This window comes from Mirounga angustirostris, unplaced genomic scaffold (genome assembly GCF_029215605.1).
Source record: "Mirounga angustirostris isolate CCGP_5_RB_7025 unplaced genomic scaffold, mMirAng1.0.hap1 SCAF_12, whole genome shotgun sequence".
Taxonomy (NCBI): Eukaryota; Metazoa; Chordata; class Mammalia; order Carnivora; family Phocidae; genus Mirounga; species Mirounga angustirostris.
Window position 1 is genome coordinate 15,731,010 of NW_026991720.1, and position 24,740 is coordinate 15,755,749.

A 24,740-nucleotide genomic window follows, 5' to 3' on the forward strand; every position below is an offset into this window, starting at 1 on the left:
AAACACAGCGAGAGCCAACATTGCACTTTTTGTAGTGGCTAATTATGGGCTCAAAACACATTAACTGACTACAGTCACTTTTGGCTAGAGACCTATTTAATCATGGATCTGTCGAAAAGCAATATATGAGGGTGGCAAAGAGAACAGGCTGTGAATCCCAGGTCTGCCCCACACCAGCTGGGCAACTTGGGGTGAGCTATTTAATCTCTTCGTTTCCCTGTCTAGCAACTGTGGGGAATAGAAGTGCCTGCTGTACCTGGCTGCTCTTAGGATTAAATTAATGTATGTAAAGCTCTTAGAACAATACTTAGCACACAGTAAACACTCACAGTGGAGTGTTTGCTATTTTTACTGTTTTTACCACTTCATCACATCACTCATGACTGAAGGTTATTTCAGGGTCAAGGCTCTCAGGGAGGGGACCATGGACAGACAGGCCTCTAACTTTCATTCCCGCATGTGGTGGGCTGTAGTTTAATAGGATTCTGACACATTCAACTCAATTCTTGCCCTTCTCCCAGCCTCCAGAACCCAGCCTTAGCATTTCTTCCTTTAAGAGCTTCTTGCATCAAAAATCAGTCAAGATTTGCCAACTCCTTTGAACAATTTCAAAGAGCAAATACGGTTATCAAACGCTGAGGGATTTATATGAGGCATACTTTACAAAAATTTCCTTTTCACGTTAGCCCTGTTATATAAATAGCAAATGGATATCTAGGTGTATATATCCTATAAGTGGTATTTGCCCCATACGATTTCACTTTTTAAGAATATATATGCACACACTATATATACGTATGTGTGTATACGTATGTAAATATATATATATATATACCATATTTGTAAAGATACTGCCTAATCCTAATACAGAGTTTAACCTTTTTCTTTCCCCTCTTCCGGAGGAATCAGGATCCGTTCAATGCAGTTACTGATGCAGTACATATGGGAATGATTGAGGATGTTCATTGTGCTGTTGCCTCCACGTTGTTTCAATTCTGTGTCTTTTCTAGCCCCCTGGGCATCCTGTTGTGTGAGTAGTCTGAGTCTAGCCTCATTTCTCACAGCAGCTCCATTTTGTCCTTGGATGGGAAGGACTTGCTCACCACCAGGAGACAGGGGCTTGTTTTTATTTCCTTGCTGATAGCTAAGTGGTGATGCTGAGGAAATGTGCCAGTTGAGTTTGACAGGAAGCTGTTTATAAATAAAATCAGATGATATGGGGGTTGTTCTTCTTCCCCGTGGTATGCACTACTGACCTTATTGGGTGATGTTTTCCTTCCGAAGTGAAACTTAAAAGGCAGGTAAACACAATTTAGGAAAAAAAACACCTTTTTTTTCACTCAATATCTGAGCTTCGGGTTTTAGAAACTGGAGGGGGTAGAGTGTATTGACTCTTGTTTTTGTAGTTTAGCCAATAACTCAGACATCTAAGGATAATTCCAGTTCTAAGCCATGGTGGCTCTACTGATGTTTTTGCCCAAATAATAAAACTACACAAATAAGGTCACGTGGAAAATCGTAATACGTGTTCTGCTCACTCCCTTTCACTCTACCCTTTGTTAACCCCCTGCCTCAGAGGTTACATTTGTCATTTGGTTTTCTCTGATTTGATATTTATTTCCAGTGAGGAACAGAGGACAAGCCAACACTTAGTAGTTTAGGATGAAAACTCTTCTCTGATGTCAACTGCCAATGGAATGCTGTTCTCACCGAACGTCGTACTGGCTGACTCTGTTCATGTGCAGTCAATTATTTTATGATGTAATTGGTAGATCTAATCAGCTGATCTATAAATTTATTGATGTGGTTCACAAATGATGGTTTAGAGGAATTATTATGGCAAGTAGGTGCAGCTCTTTTGTCGCAATGGGTTCTGATGTAATGGATTTAATTTCTTGTTTACACATTCAGCTAGATTGTGTAAGTCAGCTATATTGCTGTGTATTAAACCACCTCAAGACTCTAGCTTTAACCACAATCATTTGTTATTATAGCTCATATGTCTGTGCCTTGGCTGGAGGTTGGCTGCTTTAGGTGGGGGACAGTTGAGTAATTTTCCTAGATTCAGCCAGATTCACTCACATATTTAAGGCTGGGAGTTGACTGATCTTGGTCAGGCTCATTTGGGGGGCAAACTCTGTTTTACATGTCTGCCCTCCTTCTCCCGGGGTCAGTAGATTGTCCTGGCACATCCTTTTCATTAGGATGTCGAAAGTACAAGTTGTGCAAGTGCATTTTAAGACTTTACTTGTGTTAGGAAGCTAACATCCCTAAGGCCAAAGCAAGTCATGTGGCCAATCCGAGGTGGGGATTAGTCCACAGTGGGAGGGCACTGCAAAATTGCATGGCAGTGGACATGGATAGAGGGGTGACTATAGACCTGAAGCCAATTATGCAATTTATAACAAATATGAAAGTAGTCACTGACTCTTGTTGAGTCAAGGGACTCTGAATGGACCCCCCTTGAGCCACTGGGGCTTCTATCTAATAATAATTACCATCATAAAGCATCGTAAAATAGAGCAGGTAGAAGCAGGCCATGTCCATGTGCGATTATCCAGGGACAGTATATCCCAGTACAGGAAATTTAGAAATCGTATAAAATCTAAAGAAAAAAAAAGTCATTCATGTTCTGAATTCTTTTCCAGAAATATTTTTACTATTTTGATATACTTCCTTTCAGCCTTTTTTCTATCACTTTCTTCATTAATAGTATATAAATTAATATCCCGATTTTTTTCTTAATAGTCTATAATAAATCTTTCTTTGCCTTGTTATTAAAAAGACTTTGTATGTGTAATATTACTGTCTGCATAAATGTTCCACATATGGATGCATCATAATTTGTTCACCTTGCCCTTGTTCTCTACTATTTTGGTTATTTTCAGTGTTTTGTGATTATAAATATGCAACAGTAAGCAATTCTGTGCACAAATCCTTATTTACATTTTTAGTTGTTTCTTTTACAGAAAGGCTACTGGTTGGAAGTGCAGAGATCTGGGTCTGCCACAATTTTGCTGTGTGATCTGGATCTATGTGTCAATTGCCTCATTATAAAATGATGTATTTGAGCTTGATGGCCTTAAACTTCTTTCCGATTCAAAAACCATCTTCAAGTTAGAGTAATAAATTACTTTATCGGAGTGGAAGCATAAAGGCAACACCAGTGTTTTGTCCTCAACAAAACTCACGGGAAAAGAGGCAACTTCCTTGGGCTTCTCACTTGGAAGAGTTCAGTGTCTTTGAGAGAGGAGGTTTTGCTTCGTAGTTTAAGTATCATTGTTCATCCTTCAGTCTCCATTCCTGATATAGCAATGATTATATATATAATTTTAAAATAGGCTTGTAGGACACTGAGCATTAAGAATATCAACTCTCCTGTGCTATGTTTGAGGATTGCTTAGCTACACTGGAAGAACTGACTGCATTACCTGTCTTCATTTTGTCTTATAGTTTTGCATTGCTTTTTGTTTTTATTTTTGCCTCTATTTTCCCCCTGTGAATTAAGCTTCATTACAGTAGTCATATAAGTGCACAGCCTGGGGATCTGGCCTTATCTCACAATTTCCTGGTGTGACCTTTTCTCAATGATGCCTCCTTACTGTTAATTTTAATATATACTGAGGCTGTATTGCATCTTACTGTCTCTCTTCCAGTCTCTGGCAGGGATAAATACTGCTCAGTGTGGACAGGCTGTAAGTGTTGACTTCACAAAGCAAAGGCATCCATATGTCATTGCTGAATAGAGAAAGTGTAATCTGTGCACTCCATCTCTCTAGCTCTTCCCAGATCTGTCCTGAGTGTGTCTTCCTTGCTGGTGACAGAATTTTCTTGTTCTTACGCTCGTTTTGGGAGAGGCATTAGAATCTTCACTTGGCTCTTCATCCAGTTGCTTCTCTAAGTTGAGCGGGGTGCCCATCTGGCCAGCAGAATTCTGTGTCAAGTACAGTATGGTCTCTCTCCTCTGGCCGCCATCAAAAGGCCCTTTGTTTCCTACCCCTCCCCCTCAGCCAGGATGTGGTGTGCACCCTGCAAATGATGGAAATTCTCCCATCACACCATAGCACTCAGCAGCTTTATAGAACAAGTTCCAAAAGCAAAACATCTTCAACCAACCGAAATCTTGCCCATCTTTACTTTGCCTCAGGAAATAAATCGGGGCTGGGATAATTAATCAAGTCAATTATAAACTGGATTTGGAGGGGCAAATCATTTTCCTTTGTACATGTGAATCTAACGTTTTCTTGGGTTTCAAGGAAGTTGCTTAGGAAACACAATTTTAATAATTGTGAACTTTCGTTTTTAGCTTCTATGCCCACTCTTTCCCCATCTCTAGCAGTTCTAAATGATCTTCATGTACCTTTCCTGAAGAAAGCTTGAGTCCAATTCTTGAGTGTAAAATCACTGCCTAATGGGAACGACTTTGCTCTTCTGTACAGTAATGGTTCACTAACCGTGTCTGTGTGTGTGTGTGTGTGTTTAAACATTTTCATAAAGCAAGGAACGTATTTTTGCTTTATTTTAGCCTCATTTTAGTAAACATGGTTTCAGATAAGGAATGCTGACTTGGGGAATTTCTGACTTGTTTTTTCTTGTTCTATATCTGTTTGCAATCTCCTTGTCTTTTCTTTTCCTGCCCATCTCCCTCCTTTTGGGCTGTGCTTGGCTAGTAGCTCTGAAGTAATTTGGTAAGAAACAGGTGGATGTAAGCTCCTAGAAGAATGTGCATTAAGTGTAGAGGTGCTTCTGTCTGTTCTTATTCCTTTGTCCCGATCCCCAGCCCTGTGATCATCATGAAAGCCAGTAGCGAGCCAAGATCTACACTTGACAAAATCCAGCTCTTTTCTCTAGATATTTGGTTCATTTCAGTAAAGGCAGGTGTTTGTTACAAACTCTGAAGTTTCGCAGAGGGCTAAGTAAAGTTCTGGAAGTCTAGGTCAGGCTTAAGGCATAAGTGAGGTCATAGGGAAACGAGGACAAAAACAGGGAGTGAGAAGAAACTAAAAAAAAGAAAACCAACTAACTGTCCACTGGGAGAAGAATAGAGCCCACCTCACCATGGTCTCCAGTCCTCTTCCCTGAGACTCTGGTTACACACCATTTGTTTCTTAATTTTAAATGTACTTATTGGGGCACCTGGATGGCTCAGCTGGTTAAGCATCCGACTCTTGATTTCAGCTCAGGTCATGATCTCAGGGTCATGAGAGGGAGCCCCATGTTGGGCTCTGTGCTCAGCAGGGAGTCTGCTTGGGATTCTCTCTCCTTCTCCCTCTGCCCCTCTCCTAGCCATGCTCTCTCTCTTTCTCAAATAAATAAATACATCTTTAAAAAGTGTACTTATTTTTAAATAGATAACACAGTCACTTGGTTTGAAAACCAAAAAGTGTAAAGCATCACACATTGAGATTCTCCCTCCTGTCCTGTTCCCTGTCTACCCAGTCTCCTTCCTGCTCTGACCAGGAGGAAGGCAGGTTTCTTTCTTTTACATGGATCCTTGAGGTTCCTTTAGGCATACATGCACTCAAAGTGAATACAAGTATAGATTCTTACTTGGCCATTCATTTCTTTATCCATTGATCTCCTCTCTCACATCCTCACTTTATTTCCTCTTATTCTATGCTCAGTAACTCCTGGTTGGAGCTCTTTTTTTGAGGAGCAAGATCAGTGGTCATTTGTTTTACTTATGTCTGATACCCCTGACCAGATTCATACGTGTGCTTGTCTTCTTCCCATAGATGAAGTGGAAAGTGAGAAATGGTACCTGTCTACAGACTTTCCATCAACAACCATCAAGACAGAGCCAATTACAGAGGAGCCGCCCCCAGGACTTGTTCCCTCTGTCACTCTGACCATCACTGCCATCTCCACCCCTTTTGAGAAGGAGGAACCCCCCCTGGAAATGAATACTGGGGTATACTCACTTTTCTTCCCTACACATACATTGGATCAAAAGACACGGATCCTCATTCTCCAATAAGGCATTTAACCTTTTTTGGAACTAGTGGCTCTAGATGTTTCCAAATATGTAATTGCATATGTATGTATGTATATATCAAGGATATGTTGATTTGGGATCAGCATTGATTATACCACTTCCTTTAAAGGCATTGTTCAGAAAACTAGTAGCCAAGTCCGATTTCATTTTTCCAATGATTGCTGTTACAAAATTAAGATAAATAGATGGATATCCATGGTTAAAAAAAACCCCAAACTACCCATGGGATTGATTTTTAGGCCAGTGGAAAGAGAGGAGTTAAATGATAATTTGATCCTTGGCTTGTATGCCGGGGCTGATGGAAGTGTCTGTCCTGTGTAATGTTTTCCCTTTCTCGTGCAGTGTGGAGTTGCCCTGACCCAATGCGGGGATCTCCCACTTACCAACTTTTATTGTATTATGCATGGAAAACATACAAAATTGGGCATTTCTTCCTTATTCGATTCCATGCCTACGTGCCTACCCCACCTTCCCTCTGGGTGTTTCTAGTGTCCAGTGATGGACCAGATATCATATGTGGACATTTTCTTCCAGATGTTGGAAGCCAGTCCTGAGTTTCCTAAAGTTCAGAGCCAAAGGTTTATAAGCAGTGACTCCACTGATGTTAAGTCAGATCTCCTCTGAGCAAGGTGTCCTATCTACCTGTACCTGTTTAGGAAGAGGTCGCACGGAAGCAGCAGAGCTGCCAAAGCTTCGGTGCACACTTGTTCTTAGCGCTCTTTACAATCCATTTTGGAAAAGATGGGGGACTGTGGACAGAGCCCCTCTGCAGCTGCGCTCTAGAATGCCTTTCTCGTTCACTGCCTGGATCTGTTCATTGCACTGGGCTCCTAGTGTGTCTTAGTCTCCTTGCCCCACAAGATGTTAGTTCAGTAGATTTTTTAGTATGTAAGTAAGAAAGGTCAGCGTCTTGGGTCCACTCGGAGCAAGGCCAAGACCCTGACCTTTCTTACTGATTTTTATTTTTTTAAATGCTGTGTTTGAAATTCTCCCTCTAGGTTGATTCCTTGTGCCAGACCGTTATTCCTAAAATTAAGCTGGAGCCTCATGAAGTGGATCAGTTCCTCAACTTCTCTCCTAAAGAAGGTCTGTCTACTCTCCCTGCCTTCCTTCGGGTTCCCAGATGTCCATGCACAAAGGGAATGTGGGAGAAAGTGCTGGGATTAATTTGTACCATAGGCATCGCCTGCTTTCTGAAATAGCTCTGCTCTTTAAAACCTTGATTCTAAGTACAGATGTTGAAAGCTAAATTTTAATTTCCCGTCTATGTTATATGCTTAAATCTTTTATCTAAATAGGTGTATGTGCTTAAGGCTTTTATGCTAAATCTTATATTTTACTTTTACTCCCAGCAGGGGTGGTTTTTTTTTTTTTCCCCCAAACCTTTCCAAACCTTTATAGTCAGCTATGACTTCGGTGCTGGTGAACAAGGCAAGTGTTCTTTCTGGGTGTGAACGTGTGAATCAAGCCCCATTCTCTGTGCCACTGTGGTGAGCAGTAGAGGCCAAGATGCAAACATCCACAAAGGCACCTTGCCCTTTGTAAAGTGAATTCACAATTTGTCTGATCATTCAGTGTGTTTAAATGTTGATTTTAGGTGACAATAGTTACAAGGAGCCTCTTCCCTATTTATAAATTAGTTCATGAATCTCATTGGGCGTCTTGCCATCCATTTAGAACAAAATAATGTCATATTCAAAGTTGTCATACTTTTCGCCTTTTCTTTCTCTGTGTCAGTTTCTTTCTGATTTCTCCCTCTGGTTCTCAGATGAAGCCCATAAGTAGGAATCCTGAACACCGACCCCCCAAGTGTCATAGAGTCAAAGGAAGCTTTCTTTGCCTTTTCTTAAATTGAGATACCCCTGCGTGGCCCCTGTGCTTTAAATTTTGTGCCTTCAGGGCTGCTGTCATCTTCGTTTTTACTTATGTCTTCAGGATGAGGTTAGAAGGACAGTTCATTAGCGTGGTCAACAAATAAGAAATTCGTATGTGCGTTTGTCATAGAAAAGGCCTCTGTGTTACGGTGTATGCTTAAATGTATGGGTGTTACAAATGAGCAGTTCTCATGAAAGCATAACCTCCTTCATTCCACTAGAAACGAACTCAGGATGTTATCTGTGACAATTTAATCAGGGTTGGTATTTGCCTTTATTATCAGTAAGAAACGATTACATTTTTGAAATTAACAATACCCACTAGAATCCATATAGAGACAATATTTCTTTCCACCGAGTGTTATCCATTAGTGCCTTTACTGAGTGTTATCCATTAGTGCCTTTCAGCTTACATACTCTTCTAAAGTAATTCCTTTCATTTTCATGAACACTATCAAATACATCTTGCTCTTTTAGTTTATGTTGCAGTATGCTTCAGAAAGTGTCCTAACTGGGGCGCCTGGGTGGCTCAGTTGGTTAAGCGACTGCCTTCGGCTCGGGTCATGATCCTGGAGTCCCGGGATCGAGTCCCGCATCTGGCTCCCTGCTCGGCGGGGAGTCTGCTTCTCCCTCTGACCCTCCTCCCTCTCATGCTCTCTGTCTCTCATTCTCTCTCTCTCAAATAAATAAATAAAATCTTTAAAAAAAAAAAAAGAAAGTGTCCTAACTGTAACAATGAATGGCTCACTGGAGGAGAAACATTTCAAGGGTAAAGTAAGTGGCAGGCAGTCCTTCTTCATTATCCTAGATAAACAGAGAGGAGGAAATTCAATATCCTTGTATGCAGTGGAGCTTCTAGGCAAAGTAGCTTATTGTCCCCAGACCTTTCAAGTAATCTGAGACTGGCATTTCAAGTGATATTTAGAAATCTGATACCGAGGCACCTAGAGCCAGCTCAGTAGCTCTTAATAAGCAGGAAAGAGGGGATTCGAGTTTCCCTCACTTCTCCCGTCATGCCGTGTCTGGCTTTTTTTGTGGAGCACCTTCTGCTTGGAAAGGAGAAAAGTATTAGAATAATTTGGATGGTGCTAAGTGAAAGGGACAAGTAAGCTCTGGGTACACTTGGCTAGTTCTCCAGAATATAACAGCACAGTGTGGCAGACAACGGGAGCCCCTAATAGGTTTTGCTCTTGGGTTTGGTTGTTTTTCTGTTTTTTTGGTTTTTTTCCCACCACTGTTAAAAGGTAAACTGAGGCATATTAAAATCTTGAGGAGCTTATCTGAGCACAAGTGTATTCAAATTGGCAGTGCCAAACCAGAAGGGGTTAGGAACATTCCACCAAAGGGAGCTCAGGGAGAGACTTTGCTACTTTGCTGCTTGGTTAACACTCTCAGGACTCCATTCTGGGGGGGCACGTATTTGAGGCCCCCGGAACCGTTGGCAGGAATGTTGGCACTAGAGATACAAGGATTATTTTAGAATATTCGTTAGCTTGCAGAGTACCCAGACTCTAAAAAACCCAGGGAGCTCTTTGGCAAGACTTTGTCAGAGAAAAAGGGAAGCATCTAGTGAAAGGTACTATGTTAGAAAAAGAGGAAGAGAATAAGAAGAAAGAGCTGTGTGCTGTGAATAGCCGGTGTGTGTGTGTGTGTGTGTGTGTGGCTGGAAGACATGTTACTCATTACCTCGGATATTCAGGGATTTCAAGAGAGAGCCACCTGGTCTTTGCTTGTCACCTGCAAAGGCAGCTCTGGGTGGGATCTGGTAGGTCACTTGTGCCTCAGAAGACCCTTCCCTCCTCGGGCAGTCTCTGGTTACAGGAGAGAAGAAGAGGTCGAAGCCTTTCTGTGGCCCCAAGCACTCCTCCGGCCGAGCTGCAGCTTCCATGCTAAAGGGCTCGGTTGTCTTGGGGGCCCCTTGGGGGTGTGGGGGTGAAAGGCTTACCCAAGGTTATGCCCCTGGGCTCAGTAGCAGTGGCTGGCGCTCAAGGCATTTCGGTTTAGCGGGGATAGAAAGGAGACCAGAAAAAGGAGAGCTCTTTTGTCAAAAAGGTTGGGCTCAGAGTGGATTCTCCCTACTGGAGCCCATCCCTGCTGCCCTGGGGATGTGTGATGGATAACACCGACTGGGGCTTCCAGCAGACACGGTGTGTCTGTGACTCCCTGAGGGGAGGCCAGGGGACCGGGGAGCAGCAAGGCCCCCAGCATGCGCACACGCACACATACACACACACACACACACTTACTTCTTTTCCAGTGTCTGCCTACCTATCTACAGATGGATTTAGAATTTTCTGAAGGAAGAATGTCTGGTGTCTTGCCTGCGGGCCCTACCATGCACATTCCTTCAGAAACAAATGAGCTTTTCTAAAAGTAACCATTGGAAATGCTCTTGGGCCCCAAGTTTTGCTAATTTTTTTTAAGTACCTAATCCATTAACATGGTTTACAAGTCAAACAATATCAATGATATGAAGTGAATACAATGAGAAGTTATGCAGGCACTACCACAGTCTACCCTAATTTCCCCTGCCCCCAAGACATCATGATTTTATTAATTTGTTTTTTCTTTTTCTTTTTTTTTTAAAGATTTTATTTATTTATTTATTTATTTATTTATTTATTTATTTATTTATTTATTTATTTGACAGACAGAGACACAGCGAGAGAGGGAACACAAGCAGGGGGAGTGGGAGAGGGAGAAGCAGACTTCTCGCTGAGCAGGGAGCCCGATGCGGGGCTCGATCCCAGGACTCTGAGATCATGACCTGAGCCAAAGGCAGATGCTTAACCAACTGAGCCACCCAGGCACCCCAATTTTATTAATTTCTTATATATTTCCCAGTATTTCTTTATGCAGAGACAAGCAAATATGAGTCTATATTTGCCTCCGCTCCTCTTTCCTACAAAAGGAGGGCTACTTTATACACGGTTCTGCACCTTGATGCCCCCCCCCCCCCCCCACAATATCTGTTGGAGATCTTTCCATATCAGCACATGCAGAATCTTCATCCCTTTGTTCGGCTGACCTGAGTTCGGCCGTGTGGACGTCCAGCTGTTTAACCGCCCCTGAGTCCTGCTTCGCTGCTGTCTGATGGATGAAATCCACTCTCTTTCCCTCAGCCTCCGTGGAACACTTGCACTTACCTCCCACCCCTCCCAGCAGCCACAGCAGTGACTCGGAGGGCAGCCTGAGCCCCAACCCGCGCCTGCACCCCTTCAGCCTGCCTCAGACCCACAGCCCCGCCAGAGCCGTGGCGCGGGCCCCCTCGGCCCTGTCCAGCTCTCCTCTCCTCACGGCGCCTCACGTGAGTATTCCGCGGGCAGCTCGGGGCTCAAACGCTTTCCCTTTGGTCACTTGGAACTTCACTAGGAGTGGGTGCCCTTAAGGCCACTTGACTTTTGTTCTTGTAAAGAGGTCTTAGGTTTAATTGCTAAAACAGGGTGCTAGCCATCTTAAAGAACATTATTTTAAGACCTGCCTATAATCTCACCATGCTTAACACAGTCCTCTTCCTTTTCCTGTGCACATTCCAATTATTACTTGTATGTTTTATTTCACACAGCCAGAAACATGAGGGGTAAAAATGTTGTGTGGCCTTCCTCCTCAAAATCACGTCCCAAATACTTACCATCAATTTAGATGATCCGATGGCCTACAATAGGAAATAACTTTTCAAATAAACAATCTTTGATGAACTCAAAACTTTGAGATTAAATGTTTTGTTGTTGAAAACTCAGAAATATAGTTTAACCCTTTTTTCCTGTGGTACGACTCCCAATCCAGAGACTCAAGTTAGAAAGCATGAGTCATCCGTAAGGGCACCTTTTTCCAAATAAAAATAGGGACAGATAATTAACATTTTACTGTTCTGAAGAGTTCCTTGATCTCTGTGAAATTTGAAAAATCATAAAATTATTATCAACCTTATTGAATTTATATCACATAGAGAAAATTTGAATATTTAAAAATTCTGTAAGAACCATCTATCAATTAATATAATTTTGATGATTTAAAGTCAGTGTGTCCCAGAGTTCTGGATCTGTGGCCATGTTAAGAAATCCTCCCAATGTCACACCCCCATAGGGTGTTCTTTGTATTTCTCAGTTAGCTCTTGGTATCAAATCTGAATACCTCTACTCAGTACTAGGTGCCTTGACCCTTCCCTATTTCAAGAACTTATCCATTCTAGACAGAGTAGCATCTTCAAGTGCTTTTCAGAATACGGCCTTTGGCTTGGAATGCCCTCCTCTCTCTATGTAAATCATCCCCTTCCTTTCAAAAGGCCCAATGCAAGTGTCCTCGCCTACCTAAAGAGACACTCATGTGTCTCTTTCCCCAGACTGTGAATGCACCTTGAGTTGATATTACAGTGTAGCATTTAATTGTCCTCAGCCTTTCATGTGTATTAATTCAGTCTCAATCTTGATTACAAGCTATGACTTGAGAAATGCAGTTTGTTTTGAGTGTTCCATGACATTTAATGTGGGGCTCAAATGTAGTCAGCACTCAGCTTCTTTGACTATGTATAAACACATTATTCTATTATGGCCTGGATGAGATGAGCTACAGTCCTCTTCTTCACTGATGATGGACAATCTGGGACTGTCCCAAGCCAGAGACTTCCATCGGATGTGCCTGTAGGTGTATTTCTGGGAGCCCTGGCCCCTTAGCTCTCAGTGGGGGACAAGAAGTGACCCCTGGTGTGTGGAGAGCATCTTGGAAAATTGTGTTTTTGGGAGAACAAGGAAACTCTTTCATCATCAGAGCTCCAAGTGAATCCTCCATCACTCCAAGGCCATGAAATCTCAAGAGATGTGGGAAATGAATCCTGTAATGTTACTTTTGATGTTTTAGCCAGTGGGGTACCTTCTGGGAACGGATGGGTGGAGGTTTCTTCACCCTTTCCCTTGAATGATAATCCTTGGGTTGTAACCTTCACATGAGAGTGTGTTCTCCGTCTTTGCTTCCCCTTCAAACTACTCATCTCTCACCAGAAGCAGACGAGCATCCTTTTCTCTCAGACGTTTGCAAGTTTCTTTTTTTTTTTTTTTTAGATTTTTTAAAATTTATTTATTTGACAGAGAGAGAGACAGCGAGATAGGGAGCACAAGCAGGGGGAGTGGGAGAGGGAGAAGCAGGCTTCTCGCGGAGCAGGGAGTCCGATGCAGGGCTTGATCCCAGGACCCTGGGATCATGACCTGAGCTGAAGGCAGATGCTTAACGACTGAGCCACCCAGGCGCCCCACATTTGCAAGTTTCTTGAGTATGCCCAGTTGTTCTGCTTTGACCCTTTTTCTGCCCCTTGATCTGCACAGAAACTGCAAGGATCAGGCCCACTGGTCCTGACAGAAGAGGAGAAAAGGACCCTGATCGCCGAGGGCTATCCCATCCCCACCAAATTGCCTCTAACAAAATCAGAGGAGAAGGCTCTAAAGAAAATTCGGAGGAAAATCAAGAACAAGGTGAGCCCTTCAAATCTAGGTGCTTCTATGAGCAGATACCATGACCAGAATTAAGCCTGCATGCCCCCATTCCCCCTCTTCCCGGTGGCCAACACTGGCCAATCTCATGGGGGTGGGGGTAGGGGGACAAGGCTCAGCCTTGCCCTTCCCCTCAGTGGTGACTGTTCCTCCAGTCCCTCTGCCCATCCTCTGGGTCAGTGGATCCCAAACTGGGTGTGCATACTCCTTGGTGCCCAAGGGGATCCATTCAGGGCTGACAGGAAAACATTAGAACTCCCATTAATTTTTTTTATCTCAGCCTTTTAAGTTTCTGTTTTATGATGTACACAATATTTCCTTCTAGTGGGCATGTACATAATTTATAAAGAGATATAAATGCATTATGGGTGTTTAATTTTTTTCTTTACTAGGTTTTTGATTAAAAAAAAAATTCTGTAGTCTATTGTTGTATACCTGGATTCAGGAGTCTCCTAGCCCTAGGTCCCTACACTGCAAATCAGGACTGGTGAGGCCGAGGGGCATGGCTAGGGCACAGACAGGCCAGAAGGCAGGAGGCAGAGAAAGAAAGAAAAAGAGTCCAGTTACCACTTTTGGTCCATGTGCAGAACCAGTAGGGGGCTTATGTCTGACCAAGCCCAACCGTCTCTGTGTATAAGTTATAGTTGAGCCAACTGAGGCCACAGAGTTGAAATCATTTATCTAAGACCACACAGATGGTTCGTGACCCACGTGTTCTGTTCTGACTCAGGCCTGCCATGCTTCCCACGCAGGGCCCAGTTTGGTGAACTAGTGACCACACAGGCTGGTTGGAACCAAGGAGGTCAGAAGAGGTGACTCACAGATGAGCCAGCAGGTTATCTAAATGAAGAGTGGCCACAGAAATGAGCAGGACCCTGGTGATTTGTGTGCTAACAGACTCCTCTCTTCCACGTACACATAACTGACTTATGGAGATGGCAGGAAGTTAATCCTTTTTTCTCCCCTTCTTTCTCAGATTTCTGCCCAGGAAAGTAGGAGAAAGAAGAAAGAATACATGGACAGCTTGGAGAAAAAGTAAGGCTCCTGCGAAACTGGGTGTGTTTATTGGGTAGTCTGCATAGGGAAACGGGAGTGCGCGAAGCTTCTGTTTTCCAGAAGTAGATGAAGTTCATTCTGGCCACCATTAAAGCTCGTTGGTTCATCAGCTATGTTTTGCCTGCCACCTAGTGGTTTTTAGAGGGGGAGGCCTTATAAGTATGGCCTTAAGTAAAAAATACACTCTCTCTTAGCAGGCATAGGTACCACACCATTTCTAACCAGAGTAAGTCCTCGAAGGCTTCCTTTCAAACAAGTGCAAATAGTAACATTCGTTCCTGTTCCTGGAACTCTGCTCAGAGGAGAGGCACTGTTTCAGCCGAAGGGAGCAGTGCTAATTAATTCCTCACACCCTAGAGAAGGAGTGTAGGCAGTACAGTGAGTCGGGCTGGTGTTCTATACATTCCGTCCACTATAATTCATGCTGCAGGCCAGCGACTTCCCACAAAACACTCGAAGGCAGCTTTTGTTCTTCTGAATAGTCCAAAACATCAAGAGGGCTATTAGAAAAACATGAATGAAATGCAGTTTTGTATTAGCCTTAGAATATAGTTCTCTGGCTGGCCAACAAATATCATTTAAGATGGAAATGAGGCCCCCAACCCAGAAAGGAATCTTCCCATGTGGGGAGAGGAGTGGATCCTTGCTGGTTGTTGACATTCCTACTGAAAGTTCGTGTCTCTACATCCTAGTTTAGGTATTGGTAATTGAGCATGAAGTAGTCCCATTCTGTTCCATTATCTTCTGTAGGCTTCAGGGTCAAGATGGTCTTGGGGGCTTGCATGCTCCTGCAGCTGGATTCCTTGGCTTGAGGTGCTGGGTTTTTGTCCTCCCCTCTTGTCTGTCCCAAGCCCCCTGGCTTCCTATCAGTCCTTCTGGCCAAGACTACAGCCAGCAGCATCCAGGCCCCTGTAGTATGGGGGAGATGAATGATGGGCATTGAGAGCAATAGGGATGAGGTGAAAGAAATTGAGGTTGGAACACCCTGGAAGGACTTTACATTTTGTACCATCCCTATTTATTTTCTGGTCCTGAGGCACGTGTTACTCATCTCTCTCTCTCTCTCTTTTTCTTTTGTCTTCTTACCTTTCTTCCCAACTCAGGCTGGCCAGGCTCTGTCCCTCATTTCCCTAGAGTAGCTGATGCCCAGTCCTCCTTCTCCAAACCCCACCTGCCTCCACCCTAGCTCCTGGCTTTGCATTTGCTCAAGTGATACAACTAATTTTCTTCTCTCTTGCTCCTCTGTAGGGTGGAGTCTTGTTCAACTGAGAACTTGGAGCTTCGGAAGAAGGTAGAGGTTCTGGAGAACACCAACAGGTGAGTGTCGCTGGAGTAAGGAGCTGTTCAAACTGCCTAATGGAAGGTGGGGGAAAAGGGGGTGCAGATCCAGGACCAGAGCAGGAGGAAAGTGGAGGAGATCACACTGAAAGCATAGTTGTGGGAAGGTGCTCGGGACGACCATACTCCACCCACCTGTTCCTGCCACACACGTGCACTTGCACATGCACGCACTCACACGCACACGCACACGCACATGCATGTTCTTTACTTTTCCTAAAATACATGGCAGGAAGCTTGGAGGAGAGTAAGGATGGTAAGTCTGATTCTCCTGAAAATGTCATTCAACTTTAGAGGTGGACAGGGAGGAACTGGCCTCTTCATCGTCACCCAATTTTAGTAACAAATGGTGTTTATTCATGAAAAGAACAGAGACTAGGTTTGCTTTTTAAATTACTGCTTATAAAAATTAATGACATTTCAAACCCATTTTAAAAAGTAATTATAGGACAGAGTGAGTTAACGGGCTCTTCTAGCACTTTCTTGCCTGGTATTGTTTTTAGTACATCACAGATATTAACTCCTTTAACCTTCCAACAGCCCTGTGAGGTGGTCCTGTTAATATCCCCATTATATAGAGGAGATCACTGAGGCTCAGAATGTTTAGGTGAGTTGCCCAAGGTCACACAGTAAATGCTAGAGCTGCATTTGAATGCAGGTAGTCTGGCTCTGGAGCCTCAATATAGGAGAAACATATTGAGCATTATCCTGGGTAACACACAAGTTATGGGGTTGAAGTATACGGTTAAGAAAAAGGGGGTAAGGTATAGGGTTAAGAGTTGGGGAGTTTAATCCAGAATGTGTGTGTGTGTGTGTGTGTGTGTGTGTGTGTGTACACAGTGCCTACTTATGCTTTAAAAATTAAAATGTTCATTAGTCAGGGGATCCTGTTGCCCTTAGTTGTTATAGATCCAACAATGCAAGCCCAGAAAAATAGACTTTTAGGTAAGAAAAATATTACTTAATCATTTTAAGGCTTAGCATTAATGCCTAATAATGATTTTGCAGTTGTTAAGGGATCAGGTTAAATATATTTGGCTGTCATTTGATAATAACATTAAGTTTGGCTTCCATCTTCATGGTTTGATGCTCAGGCAGCAGGCTTTTCTTCTCATAAGTTAAAACTACCATCAGTGGGAACATTGGACATATTAACCCCACTGGGCTTCCCTCTGCATTTCTGGGAATGTATATGCTCAAATAGCAGGTCAGGTGCTCTGCTGACAGATGGCAGAAGAAGTAAATGCCACCAGCCCGAGGCGCTCTCACCTTAATCCCCTGCAGTAAAGGAGGCGGTTTCCAGTACCGCTTTAGGATTCTGGTTTCATGGTTCCCTGTAGTCAGTGGTCTCCCGAGGCTTTGACCCTTCTTACCTCCAACTTCACTCCTGCCCTAGTGGATCTCTGGGTTCTGAAACCCTACCAGAGTCTGTGTCCATCTTATTAGCATCTTGAATGCCCGTCCTAGCACTTGCTGTTGCAGAACCCCCGTGCCCCATGTTCACGAGTGGGACAAATCTACACCACGAATTGGTGAAAAGGGAAAGAGGAATTTATTCAAGATAACCTTGGAGTTTGGTCCTGGTTCCTCCTTGTCTCGGGGCTCCGGGTGCCAGGTCTTCTCTCAATCACACGGGGGCAGCAGAGGCGCAGTATGAGCTGTGCTTGGGGGAGCCGGCCGCTTGTGATTAGAAGTGTTCTGCTTCCCCGCTTCTCCTGGGAAAGGCCTCTCCTCCCCTCTCCAGGCTGACCATGCTGTATCATATTTTTTAAAAAAGAGGGAGAGGGAGAAGCAGACTCACCCTGAGCAGGGGCTCGATCCCAGGACCCTGAGATCACCACTTGAGCCAAAGGCAGACGCTTAACCAACTGAGCAACCCAGGCGCCCCCATATTTTTTAAACTTAAAAAAAAGAAACCCCACACGTGTAATATATTCCTCATTGCAGAAAAAATCAGAAACTACAGTTAAAAAAGAAAAAAAAATTGCAGTCTTTTCACCCAGAGATGTTCATATTTTGTAATATTTCATACATACGTATTCATACATATACACATCCTCTTTTGTTAAGAACTTTTTCCGTTTAAAAGAATGCAGTGGACATATTTTCATATCAGTGTATTTCTATAGAATCCTTATTTCTTTTTTTTTTTAAGATTTATTTATTCATTTGAGAGAGCGAGAATGAGAGCGAGTACATGAGAGGGGGGAGGGTCAGAGGGAGAAGCAGGCTCCTCGCTGAGCAGGGAGCCCGATGCGGGACTCGATCCCGGGACTCCAGAATCATGACCTGAGCCGAAGGCAGTTGCTTAACCAACTGAGCCACCCAGGCGCCCTATAGAATCCTTATTTCTATCAGAATCTGATAAAGAGCTATCACGTGAGGAACACTGACATAAGGTACATCTGATCCTGTGTAACAACAATGTTTTGCCAATTATTTTTATCTTTTTTTTTTTTTAAAGATTTTTTGTTTATTTATTTGACAGAGAGAGACACAGTGAGAGAGGGAACACAAGCAGGGGGAGTAGAAGAGGGAGAAGCAGGCTTCCCGCAGAGCAGGGAGCCCGATGCGGGGCTCGATCCCAGGACCCTGGGACCATGACCTGAGCTGAAGGCAGACGCTTAACCGGCTGAGCCACCCAGGCGCCCCTATTTTTATCTTTTTAAATAATGGCCATAGTGATTTCAGTGATACTGGTTATTATAGAATATGTGTTATGGGAACATATGGTATATTCGAGATTGGGGTCAGCATATCTCCTGTTCTTCCCTGGGAGTCAATGATGATTTTCTTCTTTTCTTCTTCACGGACTGTGTGGAAATTTTTTCCAGCATTTAGCCTTTTGGAACCTCCACTGAAGCAACAACCTACCTCATGCTGTTGGCATCCTGCTCTGTCCCCTGCCTGGCCTGTGTGTGCTCTCCTCCTTCACAACTCACCTCTCCGGGCAGACAGCCCTTCTTCTGTGGTGGCTAACAGGCAACTGATCTGTAGTCTTCCCACAGATAACCTTATCAGGGGACTCCTGGGGTTATAACTTCTAAGTAATTTTTAATGTGTTTTAGCCGGAGAGGTCAAGAAATGCAAACAGTGCTGTTCTTGTTGGGACAGGGAAGGTGGGTCTGCATTCCCTCCGGCGTCTTCCCCTCCTCGAGGGCCTCCCCCTGCTCAGAGGACACGGCACCCATCGCCGGGACTGCAGTGTAACCTTGGCAGTCTCCCGCCCTACACCTGTCATGAGGAGTTGGTGGTTTGGGCATGTGGCAGGGGAGACTTTGGGTCCCTCTGCTCACATAACACTGTGTCAGTGATGCCGTGTTTGAAGTCAGTACAGGGCTGGGCCTAATGAACACACACCTGTGTTTGTGTTCCTTGCCATGCGTCTTGGATTATTGTCCTTCGGCGGTAGCTGGACAGACACAGAACAGCTGGTCATGAACAGGATCCTGTGTCACTAGGGTGGGGTGGGAGACCTTGGGCACCATTATGTCATATGACATGACATGGTGGGAAAAGTGAGGGGATATTTCCTCGCTGACCAAATTAAAGGAAGACTATTTTTACATTTTACCACTTCTGTGTTACACCCCACGAAGGACTTTTCTGTCTCTCTAGATGAAAATGAGCGCTCTAATTCTGAGTCAGTCCTGACTTAGCAGCCACTGCCTAGCATAGCGTATTGTTGGTTTCTGGGTGTAAAGACCCCCTTTTTTTTTGCACTCAGGAAGCTGGAAGGGGATGAGGACAGGAAAGAAAATGAAGAAATGCTCTTAACACTTCTGCAGCCTTACCCGGGAGCCTCTCGGAGCAGAGCCAAGCAGTGTGAAAGCACCTTCACACTCGCTCTGCTAAGGTGATCCCCTAATTGCGTGCCATCAGGAAATGTGCGGGATGAGAGAGAGGCAGTTTCCCAGGGGGCCTGTCTTCCTGGGCTCAATCAGGAAATACATTTTCACTTACAAAGTCTGGGCGAGGCCCGTATGCGTGTGTGTGCGCGCGCGCGCGCACGCACGAGGCTGCTGGACGATCGCGCTTTCCCACGCTCAGCACTCACCCCTCTAAGCTGCAGGCTCTCTGGACAGCCCTACCCTCGTCCCATTCCAGAGAAATCCTGCGCAGGTGACACACCCCTCAGCCCAGCAGTTTTAGGTGTTGGTGGTTCAGGTGGCTCCTCTCGTTTTCGTATTTTGCTCTGTTGCCTCTGTTGGGCTGTGAGCCGCAGGTCCTCTCCCCCACCCTGATGTGTGGAGCCGTGTGTGGGAGCTTAGACCTGAATTGTGTGTTAGCAGAGAACGCCTGATTTGACTTCTACTCACTTCATTTTATAGAAGAGGAAACTGAGGTGCAGTGAGGTTCAGGTCATCCAAACATCTAGACGTAGAACAGGGACTAGACCTCAGCCACTTTAAGTTTTAAATTGGTGCATACCTTGATTTTTCTTCTGCTGTGCCCCTTTCTCTTTCAAGGACCACTGCCTTTCGTCAGCACAGGGCTAACTTCAACATGAATAGGAGGGCCTTGCGTTTTTGAGGACCCCACTCTGGCTCACCTCTAGCCACACGTCTCTCCATGGAAAGAGTAGTCAGCAGGTCCAAGGCGAAGTTTGCATGTGGAGCTCTCACTCTACCCCTTCAGACCCTACCCTGGTACCTGGGATTCTGGAATTCCCTGCCCCAAGGGCCTTGGCCCATCTCCAGGGCCTGTGTGGGTCTCTACCCCAAGTCTCTTCTCGGAAGGATAGACCAAGCCACCAGGGGGGCACCCCCAAAGCTGATGGGGTGTGTCAGGAGTTTGAACCTTGGCTGCCATGTGCCTGAAATCCTGCATGGCGTATCAGGGCCTCTCAGCTATAATCCTCTCTGTCTAACTCCACTTGTCTTGTTCTTGGAACCTACACACAGTTCCTGGGACAGGTCTTTCCAGCTAAGTGCGCTGGGCTTTCACTGTGTCCCGCCTCTCCTCATGTGTTTACTTGGCCCCTACGGCTGTGCCCGTTTGCACTACACACTATTACCCTCTTCCTTGGGTTCCCCTGTTCTCTGTAGATTGACCGTCACTGCTGATCCCACCTACTGCTGTACCTGGAGAGGCCACTGGAGTACCAGTGAATGACGCAACTTAGCCCTCTGCAGACCTTGATCTTGCTTCAGTTTGCTTTCATTTCTCCATTATCTGTTACTTCTGGTTGTGTGAGGAGTGTAAGCTTTCTTTTCAGGTGAAAATATTTCAAACTCCAGTGGATCTTTGGGGACCAGACAGAGTTCCCCAGAGAGCCTGGAAGGGCATTGCAGTATAATTTTGTGGTCAAGTCAGCCATTCCACAGCCCCAGAAAACATTCTAGAGCTCTCTTGTTCCTGGTCCTGGTAATAGAATATTTCAGAAGTCTCCTCTGGTCCCTGCAAAACAAACCCTTTGTGATACAGCAATTACACAGGAAGAGGAAGGAGAAAATGCATCCTTGTTTGTTTTTACCCCTGCACTTAGGCCAAAGCCCCATGAACAGCCCTCAAAGCTTAAGTAAAAGATCATAAATAAATATTATTCAAAGTTTAGGGTTTTAGCACCCTGTGACTATCATTTATTTGCATATGTCACGCTTCAGTATTTAAAAGTCTTGGGAGATGGTTCGCGAGTCTCCTTATATCTTGTTATGCAGCCTGTGGAACTTTATTTATTTATTTATTTATTTTTTAAAGATTTTATTTATTTATTTGACAGAGAGAATGAGAGAGAGAGCACATGAGAGGGGGGAGGGTCAGAGGGAGAAGCAGACTCCCTGCCGAGCAGGGAGCCCAATGCGGGACTCGATCCAGGGACTCCAGGATCATGACCTGAGCCGAAGGCAGTCGCTTAACCAACTGAGCCACCCAGGCGCCCCAGCCTGTGGAACTTTAAATTGTGTTCCACTGTATCCTAGCACCTCTCCAAATCCACCCCAGGACTTTGAGGTCGATGGTTTAGCTTTTGGACACCCTCCTCCTAACCCTCAGAAATTTAGAGACAATATCTCTAAAAGACCGGGCTGGGCGTGGGGTTGGGGAGGGATTTGTGAGGGATTTTTTTCTTCAGAAGGACACGGATGCTCGGCTCTTCCATCATGAAGCCACCTGATATGCACCTATATATAATTATTTTGCATGTGTGCACTAGGTAAGCTTTTTGATTGTAATCATTTTGCATTTTATGTAGTGACCCAGATATCCCACGGGAACGAATACACCACATGCGTAACTAGTATGAGTGCTTCACAACTGAATGCATATTTACCATGAATGATATCCTCTGATAACTGTGTGTTCCAGTTGATTGTTTCATTAAAAAATTCACCCCTGACAACCCAAGTGTTTGTACAACCCACTAATGGTTCATGATTGGGAAGTTGGAAAATACTACTCTGATAGTTCCATAAGAAGGTGAGAAAAGGTCCTGCATCTCTGTAGGAGGCTGACTTATCCAGAGAGTGGTTTCTATACACACACTCGTGTGCACACACACACACAGCGTAGCCCAGCTACTTCCATTTCTCAATAAGGTGTGTGACAAGATTTGATGGAAAGTACATCTATCAAGAGGTCCTGGTTTGGAGCTTCTGGTACAGCAAGTAACTGGGAAACCCCAGTTTATTCTTTTTCCTGGGTTCTGATTTGTCACTCCAATGGGAAATCAGGTACCTAATGTTCCATGTATAACATGCGGTAACTATATGACCATTTCCTCTCTCTCTCTCTCCCTCTCCCTCTCTGTCTCTCATAAATAAAGGAAACAGGGGCACCTGGGTGGCTCAGTCAGTTAAGCGTCTGCCTTCGGCTCAGGTCATGATCCCAGGGTCCTGGATCGAGCCCCGCATCGGGCTCCCTGCTCTGCGGGAAGCCTGCTTCTCCCTCTCCCACTCCCCCTGCTTGTGTTCCCTCTCTCACTGTGTCTCTCTGTCAAAAAATAAATAAAATCTTTAAAAATAAATACATAAATAAAGGAAACAGTAGAATACAAAGTTAAATGAAAGACAAAGAAAACCATGAGGCTGGTGATATATTTCCTAGTTGTTTTAAGAGTAGGTCTTGCCCTCCTGGCTGCTTTTGAATGTTTTGCCTCATTTCCCTTGATCCGCCTCCCGCGATACAGGGTGATGCTTTTTGCTGGGCGAGGCCAGCCGCCGCCTTTGGCTGCTCTTTTGCTAGGACCTGCATGAGGACAGCCACTAAGTTTATCTGTACATCTCACCACAGGACAAAATCCACATTTCCAGTCAAGAGTTGAATACTCCAGTTTAACACGTTGTGAAAAATCTTTTGGCCCAGATAAATGTTTGCTATGAGTACTCCTTTCTCTAAATTGAGACCTTGCTCCTGGAAGCCCAAGAATTCATTAAGCCGTAATTAGCCACGGTCACTGATGATTTAAAATGCAGTAATAAAGGAAAAGTTTATCCTGGGCTTTGAATGCACTGTTGGGTCTGTCCTATGGTTGGCTTTTTATAGCTTTGGCTTTAAAATGATTCTTCCATTTCATCTGATGGCTGCCTTTCCTTCAGCCAGCCCTTCGTGCAAGCAGGGTAAGAGCTGTTATCCACGCTCCCAGTGCTGCGGGCCGTGGCATCTGTCCCAGGGGCATCGGGGAGAATCCCACACCATCTCAGACCACTGTTTCAGTTAGGAGGCCCCAGGCTTCCCTGTAAAGGGCTGGCTTCATCAGTCATCAGTGGGAAGGGACAGCAAGCACTCTTGAAAGGTGTCTTTGCTTTAAGAAACCCAGAGTACTCCAGAAGGGGGGATTCTCTCATTCTTTTGTTAGCTGATGAGGTCACAGGAATTCACTTTGATTAGCCACCTAAACTTAGGACCCAGATAACTTTATCAAAGGTATGCAGCAGTGGTACCAAGATCTAAACTCAGCCAATCCCCTGTTCCGATGCAGACGCACCAATCCTAACACCATCTCATCTACTCTTCCAGTGTCTCACAGAGGGACAGGTCTTGTAGTTTCCATTTTACTGAACAAAGCCCAGGTTTGACTTCCAGACACCTGACATAGGGCAGGGAGCACCCTTGATTCTTTTACCTCTCACTTGGCATTGTATCTTTGGTATGGCCGGAGATGTGCCAGGAGATGTTCATGTGCCCTTGTTTTATTTGTATCATTGTCACGGAGACTTTGTTAGTATGTATCTCATTGCCATTGGACTGATTTTTATTGTGGCTCTGCCATCTGTGGCTTGGCCCCTGTTGATAGTAACCTTTTCTTTTTTTTTCTTTTAGAGAGAGCTCCAGAGTGAGTGTATGGGGGGAGGGGCAGAGAGAGAGAATCTTTAGCAGGCTTCATGCCCAGCATGGAGCCCGATGTGGGGCTCGATCTCACGACCCTGAGATCATGACCTGAGCTGAAATCAAGAATCAGACTCTTAACCAACTGAGCCACCCAGGCACCCCCATAGTAACCTTGTCTTATCTAATGGTGGACGTATCTCTTCATTGGGCTGTTGTTGATATGATGTCAATGTCCCTGGGTTTAAGAAAAATCTACCTAACTAAGGTATTTAGGTTATTGATTTTATTAGGTTATCAACGAGGGTACCATGTTGTCATGCATTGGAAAGTCCATGAACTACAGAATCAGGTTTTAGTTTACAGGTGAGGTCTTCAACTTATGACAGTTGTTTGGTATCTCAATATATGGAGTTCCTAGAACTCAATCAGTGGGTGCTCAGTCACTGTTAATTTCCTTTCCTTATGACAAAAATGAGTGTTTCTGTTGCATGAATGAATATATATGAACTTCCCAGACTTGATTGGATCATAGAAATCTGTTTAGATTTGGGCTGGACGAGCTCAATCACTTCCCTTGGGTGAAATCACTCGGAGTTGCTGATGGATGGGCTTCAGAGTGTCATCATTTGCACCATCAGCTCAGTTCACCTTCACTGATCCAAGGAGGAGAAGCAGCAAATAGCATATGATCAATCACTGTTGCTTTCAACCAACATTTCAAGCTAA

The 24,740-nt window shown here is 44.4% G+C and overlaps 1 protein-coding gene across 2 annotated transcripts in view; it reads left to right on the forward strand.

The window, feature by feature from the left end:
* The window catches only part of CREB3L2 (cAMP responsive element binding protein 3 like 2), a 109,065-nt gene that overhangs the window by 71,829 nt on the left and 12,496 nt on the right, over nt 1-24,740 (forward strand). For both annotated transcript variants that reach the window (XM_045864206.3, XM_064574918.1), the window contains exons 3-8: nt 5,736-5,911; nt 6,994-7,081; nt 10,992-11,176; nt 13,188-13,334; nt 14,329-14,387; nt 15,657-15,725. In XM_045864206.3, the coding sequence (XP_045720162.1) occupies nt 5,736-5,911; nt 6,994-7,081; nt 10,992-11,176; nt 13,188-13,334; nt 14,329-14,387; nt 15,657-15,725 (724 nt within the window). The remainder of the gene's footprint in view (nt 1-5,735; nt 5,912-6,993; nt 7,082-10,991; nt 11,177-13,187; nt 13,335-14,328; nt 14,388-15,656; nt 15,726-24,740) is intronic.